General features: G+C 36.7%; 1 protein-coding gene across 1 annotated transcript in view; it reads left to right on the top strand.

The window, feature by feature from the left end:
• Positions 1 to 371: 371 nt before the first annotated feature.
• The window catches only part of tlcd3a (TLC domain containing 3A), a 28328-nt gene continuing 21266 nt past the window's right edge, over positions 372 to 7433 (top strand). The window contains exon 1 of the mRNA XM_042499283.1: positions 372 to 541. Within this exon, the coding sequence (XP_042355217.1) occupies positions 420 to 541 (122 nt within the window). The 5' untranslated portion in view covers positions 372 to 419. The remainder of the gene's footprint in view (positions 542 to 7433) is intronic.

Raw genomic sequence — 7433 nt, 5'->3', positions numbered from 1 at the left:
TTTTTATTAAGTAGTGCTGTTCCCTTTGACAACACTTTATGGTGACGCTGTGAATTTCATGTTGCCACGTTTGTTTGTTAATTTTGGAAATTTGGAAAAAAAAAAAAAAAAGTCTTTCTTGTGAAACTCCTCACCGGAAGTGCCACCTTTATATTCCGGCGCCGGGTCAAGACTTTTATTTTGACAGTCGCTGTGGGAAGGTCCAGTGTGTGTTTCCTCGCCTGTAACTCGACAGTGGTGCTGCTGCTGAGCCTCAGCAGAGCGTGAGTGTGTGTGTGCGGATGGTGGACTGTTCCCGGTGAAAAAACACCGACCCCCCGGCCCGCACTAAAATGCCTCATCGCCGCGTGTAACCGGCGAAACTCGCGGTGGGGAGAGAGTCAGGTCTCCGGGCAGGTTTAGAGGAAAATAAAGGCAGGATGTTGCAAGTTTTAGCTTGTGGCGCCGTAGTTTTCCCCGGTCTCTTCTTCGCCTTCAGGAGAATCCTGCCGTGTGTGTTCAAACACTGGAGCGATGCCGACGTGGTACTGGTCAGCGAGAGGTAAACTAGCTAATTTCATCTCTTATTTTACCACACACACTGCCGAAATATCACTTAACAGTAAGCTAATGTGTAGCATTTGACCTTGTTTGCAGGCTCGCGCTAGTAACGGTTCCCCCCATTCAGTTAGCTTGCTTCTTGATGTATTTTCTTTTTTATGCAACGTTTTTAGATCATTGTTACCGAAATTGAATTGCAGATTTTCTGTAGTTGCTATTTTACTTCTTTTGTTTTTGATTTAGTGTTAATCGCTGCTGTGCAAAATGAGCAAAGTAATCCCTACAATGATGATTTGCAGATATCACAGTAAAAGTATGGGTCCCTGTAGGAATATATAAATGCTGTAGACATACTATAGAAGTACCAAAAGTACATGTGCATATTGAGGCTTCGTGGACATGCAGTTAAACGTTTTTCTGTGTATATTGTGTATAAAAGGATCATATTGTGTTGGTATTCAAAAGTTCTACCACCGTGCATGATTTTATCGTGGTTCACATGCATTAAGGGACTGTTCGTTATTTATGAGAGGGGAGGGGGTGCTGCAAAAAGGGGGAGGCATGTCAAATATTTTTTAAGCACTGGGGATGTAATTATGTTTTATATTTTGGCCTAGAGGAATGGCCTACAACAAGGGTTGCAGCGATATACAGTTTACAGGGTATACTGTGATATGAAGTTGACGGTTATTATAATGTGTACGTTTGCTTAACCACAATATTGGAAAAAAAAATGCACCCGAATAGAAAATCACCCCGTTATTTTATTTGCATATACTTATATTAAAAAATGGTTTCAAGTCTTAATTATAGTGATAAAACATATGTTTAACCAAAACTAACCCTTCTGTTTTTTCTATGAAGAGTAACCCCGACTGATAATACTTTTTTTTTTAACTCTGTGATACTGTGAACATGCAATATTTTCTGAGATTCTTATTGTATTGTGAAAATCTCATAACAACCCTACATACAACTCAAAATGGCTGTATTTCATATTTCTTTTACCTCTTCTTTAAACTAATATGCCTTGTGATCTGAAGGCATGTTTTTAGTAACTGTTTGAAACCTGGATAAAGTTAAGTTGTGTTGTGCTGCCTTCAGAGGCCTTTCACAAACATTTAAACCTTTGAAAACTTAATAAATTGGTGTGATTTCTTTTTCAAACATGGGAAAATGGCAATGAGCAACTTGGCAAGAAATGTGCCACAAATGGCATGAAATAAGTAAAACATGACAAGGAAATTACCAAAAAGTTTTCTTCAAAAAATATGGTGAAAAAGTAGAGAAAACTATATTCATAAATTTATATTAAAAATTACGTTACATGAAAAAAATGTATGAATAATTTGTAGCACTTCTTTTTTGGGCCAATTTTGTTTTTTTTTCTCCTTGCTTTTGTATCTCTCTTTTTATTCTATATTTTTAATTTATTTTCACGTAATTTTCTTTTGACTTTTTATTAATATCTTAATTTTTGGGCCATAACCGAAGTCATTAATTACTTTCTTCCCATGTTTTTGGGAAGAAAACAAGCCAATTTCCTGTGGATTCAAAGTGATAAAAATCATCAAATATACACTATTTATCATAAACAAAGACCATAAAACAGAAACTTTCACTGTATTTTCAAATTTCCAATGGTTCTTGAACATATTATGTGGGACAAACTCTATTGTCAGAAAAAAATATAAAAAATCTAAGCTTAAAATGGAGATATTTCATCAAATTCACTATATTTTAAATGTCTCAACTGAATTTTGCCAAAAGTAAACCATTTGCATTAACTAACCAGCATGCATGACAAGTGAAAACAAGGCTGTTTTTTTAACTCTGAGATTTTGTCTCAACTTTTCACTGACAAACATCAGAGGGGCAATTTTAAAATCTAACAACTAATTTATGGTGGAGTGATGGTCATTGCATTTTCCCCGAGACTTGGAGAGGGTCAAGAAAAAAAGAAAAAAAAGTTGCGCCCTTTTTTACCCTCCTCTTTTGATAAATAAAGAACAGTTTCTAAGTAGCCCGGAGAGATCATTAAAACTTGCATCCACCAGTGGCCTTGTAAGTGGTCCAAAAAGGAGGTGTGAGACATCTTATTACATGTGAACAATCAAGCTTGATCCATGTAATTTTATACACAAAGTCATTTGATCTGCAGCCTCTTCAGTAACTTTTACATCTCGTGGCAAACTAGTAATGATGACTATAGTTAGTGTGTGTGGGTCAGTGTGACTCGCTCACATGTGCACAGCTCAGTTCAATGCTCATTTGTACACTGTCACTCCTGCTAATCCTCCTCTGAGCGCCGGTCAGGGTCGACTGCTGAGTTAGCTATGCACTGGAAAACACTGAACCCTACTCCCGAATCACGCTTCTACTAATTTACTAATGCTCATCTAACGGAAAATGTTCTTACAAGCGTCCACGCCTCAGGGGATATCGCACTGCTTGTTCACGACTTAACCAGCCTCTCATATCTGCTGTATCCGCTCTGCAACAGTGGTCCCAAGCTCGGATCATGTTCAAGTGTTTGGTTTTGGTGGGGCAGTGTCAGGAAATTCACCAGGTTTCACCTTTACTAAAATAATATGTCTAGTTGTTGACATTTCTTCTAAACTACAAAGTGACTGTGTTTATTTTTTCACTCGTATAAAAACTTGTAAACAACATTCTAATCTAAGTTTAAAGCATAACCATTATAATAACAAAGAGCTTTAGAATAAGAGGTGAGAATAATCCTCAAAACTGCACAGAAAACGATAATCCACTCACACTTTGTTGTTGAGAGGCAGCATGGCAAGTCTGTTCTTAATTTCACTTCACTAAAATGTATGTATCTATGAACTATAATGCTCAAAACAAAGATGTTAAAAAGATTAAAAAAGGGTAGAAAAAACATAGATATTTTTACCACTCATGGGGAAAAAAAAATATGATATGGTGTAAAGGAAAGGACTCGATGTTAGGGTTTATCATCTGTAGGGCTGAAAATGTTTTTTTTAACAGTTCACAACCCCAACACTCAGTTTACTATCAGATGAAATAAAGAAAATCAGTAAATTCTCATAAGAAGGACCTACTTTACAGTTTGCATTTGTGCTTGAAAAATGACTAAAATGATTAATCATACATCAGCATAGTACTGTATGTCTTAGGACAGTGATACTCAATTTGTGGCCTGTGGGCCAAATCTAACCCCCTATAGGGTGCTGGGTGGCCCCCAGCTATTTTTTGATTCACAATAAAGGTGAAGTGATTCACACTAGGAAACTGCTTTTGTACTTCTAGTATGCATAAGGGGCTAGACTGCATAAAATAGCATCAAAATGTAGCTTGTTTATAAAAAAAAAATCCAGAGGAGGACCCCCCGCACCCCTGACAGAGGTTCTAGCTAAGCCCCAAATGTCCTGAAATCCCAGTGTCCTAAAATCCCAAAATGTCCTAAAATCCCAGAAACTTCCTATAATCCTTGAAACGTCATTAAACCCTAGAAGCGTCCTGAACTTCCAGAAATGTCCTAAAATCCTAGAAACATCCTTAAGCCCTAGAAACATCTTTAAATTCAAGAAATGTCCTAAAATCTTAGAAACATCCTTAAGTCCTAGAAACATCTTTAAATTCAAGAAATGTCCTAAAATCCTAGAAATGTCCTGAATTGTCTTTAAATCCTTAAAAGTTGTCCTAAAATCCTAGCAACATGTATGGGGCTGCTGCGTCTGGCTCCTGGCCTCCTGTTATTTTGAAAAAGTGCCCCCCAAACAGAGCAGGCTGCGTATCGTCGTCTTAGGACACTTCAGACTGTCATCTCAGTCTTTGTACGTCTGCCACACAGGGTGAACTTCCCCATATGTGTCCAGCGCGTCTGTAAAAGAGAGAAGTGGGTAATGAGTGTCAGCAGTGATTACCATCATGTCTGAGCGGACAGAAAGATGTAACAGCACTGACCGCATTACGTGATTGACAGGTGATCTCTCAGAGTGCTGAAACACGACAGCAATCAGAGCTTAACATCAAATATGAAAACCTGCCAGCAGGATGACTGCCTAACACCAAATATATAAAATCAGCTAACAGGATCTCATATCCTACCAGGTGCATCTCTAGCCTCGTTCTAACAACAACACTTGACTTCAGGAGGGATTATAATGTTCAACATCAGCTGGCACACTCGGCTTAAGAGTCTTTCGGCCACAATATGCCTTTTAAATTTCACACAGCAGCAGTGCTCTTAACCCTTTGAAACCTGAATCGACATCACTTTTCATGTCCTGCATTTCGAAACCTTTCATGAGTATTTAAACCATTGAACCCTCAGCAAAATGGTTTGATTTATTCTCCAAAATCGTGGGGGAAAAGGCAGTGAGCAATTTATGACAAATGTCCCGAAAGAGAATTTGTAGATATAATTTTGATATATTTTTACATAATTATATATATATATATTTTTAAATCTAGAAAACTATACTCAATATTGTTATGATCACATATTTGAAATTATGGTATGTAATAATTATTATTTTAAAGCACATTTTCAGGTCATTTCCTTTTTTTTCCCCATTTTTTGTTGTTTATTTTCAATAAATTCTTTTGGTAACTTTTTACTAATTTCCTGCAACTTTTTTTGTAAGTTCTTCATAAGTTGCTCATTACCTTCTCTCCATGTTTTTAAAAGAAATTGAGCCAATTTGCTCAGGTTTCAAAGGGTTAATGGGTCACCAGCCGAACACCTTAAGTAGACACAAATCTATATTACTTCAAGAACACAGTAAAGTAGGCATAAACTGTTCAGTGTAACTTAATATATACGTGCTATTTGTACTAACTAATTTGCCTTCCCCATACACAAAGAGCAGTGGATAAAGTCATAGGTACAGTTAACACTATGGTGACGTCATTTTAAACTAAAAAAGTGCACTCAGTAGAGGGCCGATCTCTGCCAGGTGTTCGACTCAACTGATCGCGACCGCTCCAGTCAATTCTTGTGATTCCAGCAGACGTGACACAGCCTGTCCCAGAAGCATGCTTGAAAGTCATAAAAATACACACCTCGCCTGTTATTGACAGAGCTACTGCATGTAGCGCAGGACAGATCGATTTCTCATGATATGTGAAATATAGATACAATAAGATTATGAGATTGTATGTATTTTTGATAACTAAAACACAGCCACAAATTTTTGATACATCTCTCATTACAAGGGTCGTGGGAAAAAATCAATACAGCATAGTATTGCAATACTAGTTTTTTTTTTTTTTTTTAATCTTTGAATTGTTAATATCATAAAATGTTTGGTAGCCTTTGAGAATAATATATTAAATTGTTTTTTCAGGCCACTAGAACATTTTGCTGCTGTGAAATAAAATTGGTATGAACAGACTGAAAACTAAATCTTATTAGATAACACAAATGGTGAAAAAGTTTTCCTTTGGACACATAATTCACAGTTGAAAAAAGGTAATAAATCTTAATAAATCACAGTATATTTTAGCGTTAGATGTTTAAAATGGCAACGATACTGTGTTGTGACTTATGTAGCCTGAAAAAAATTACATCGTTGGGCCTCTGTTGATTTACACCCCTACTCATAACTGGACTTTTAACTTTGTCTGAAGGCTACAGCTCAACAAATTAGGAAATAACAACAATTAACATGATTTAAATAGACAAAAACAACCCCAAAACATTAAATTAGGCTACATAGCCTGTTTACTTAGATATGGTAAAAGCACCAACTACTGATGGCAAGGCTTGTTTTTAGCCGAGCTGATTTCCGGAAAGCCTCTGCTGTTGAGCGAGTGAGGAGTCAGCATATACTGAGGGTATAAAACAGTCTGTAAAACAGGCTTGTCAACAATTGTAAATCTACAAAACCACGAGAGGTCCTCGTGCATAAAAGGAAAAATGTGTGCACAAAAATTGGGCTGATTGGTCCAGTAGTATGTGAGATTAGCTGCGGAGAGACTCATCATGACCAAACATGTGACCCCCCTCAAGGCTTATGCTCGGCGTAAATAATAATCGCCTCCGAAAATCTGAACTTTAAACAGTACATTTATCAGATCTAATATTTGCCTTTGCGAAATTGAATTAAATTATACAATGGTGTGCTAAGTTACAAGAGGAAAGTGTTTTTTAATAAATTTAAAAGAATTGATACCTTTTTAAAAGCTATTTTTTTCTTATGGTTATGGTTGTTTGCCTTATGATGACCACTGTCATAGCTAATATAGCATGTTATAGCTAATTATCATAATTACTTATTTAAAATTATGGTAGAGCATTATACATTCTTAAGCACCTTTTCCTTTTCAGGTAATTTTTTTCAGACTTTTTACTTATTTTGAGGTCATTTCTTCTTGTATTGCTCATTGCCTTCTTCCTTTGTTTTTGAAAGAAATCAATTTGCTCATGTTTCAAAGGATTAAACAAATTTAGAAGGATGTCATATAGGAACCAGCTGGTTTTTAAACAATGAATCGATTAGTGAAAGTATGAAGATCTTTTTCTGTTATTTGTCTTATTGATTTGTGTTTCCACTTCTAACAAAGTGGTTAAGGAACAATGCAGTTAGTGATGCAGCTGCATCCATTTGTTCGATTGAGCGGCCTTGATAGAGTTCCTTCTTGCCGTGAAATGCACTTTACCCTGTTTGCAGTTTTTGCCTCTGCTGTCACTTTTTCTTTCGCCCTGCTGCAGCACCAATGCAACTACAGATTACGTAGCCCATTTACTGGAGGAGCAAAAAAAAAAAAAAAAAAAAACACCACTCCTGACTGTCAGACACTGTGCGTGTGACAGAACATGAAAGAGCAAGTCGTCCGTGTATAACGAAACAGTCAGGAGGAAGACTTGGTTGTAGTGTGAAAGGAAAGCCGAGGTTATTCGCCGG

This window comes from Plectropomus leopardus, chromosome 13 (assembly GCF_008729295.1).
Source record: "Plectropomus leopardus isolate mb chromosome 13, YSFRI_Pleo_2.0, whole genome shotgun sequence".
In the NCBI taxonomy this organism is placed as follows: domain Eukaryota; kingdom Metazoa; phylum Chordata; class Actinopteri; order Perciformes; family Serranidae; genus Plectropomus; species Plectropomus leopardus.
The sequence above is the reverse complement of the archived record's forward strand: the minus strand, read 5'-3'. Positions and strand labels throughout refer to the sequence as shown.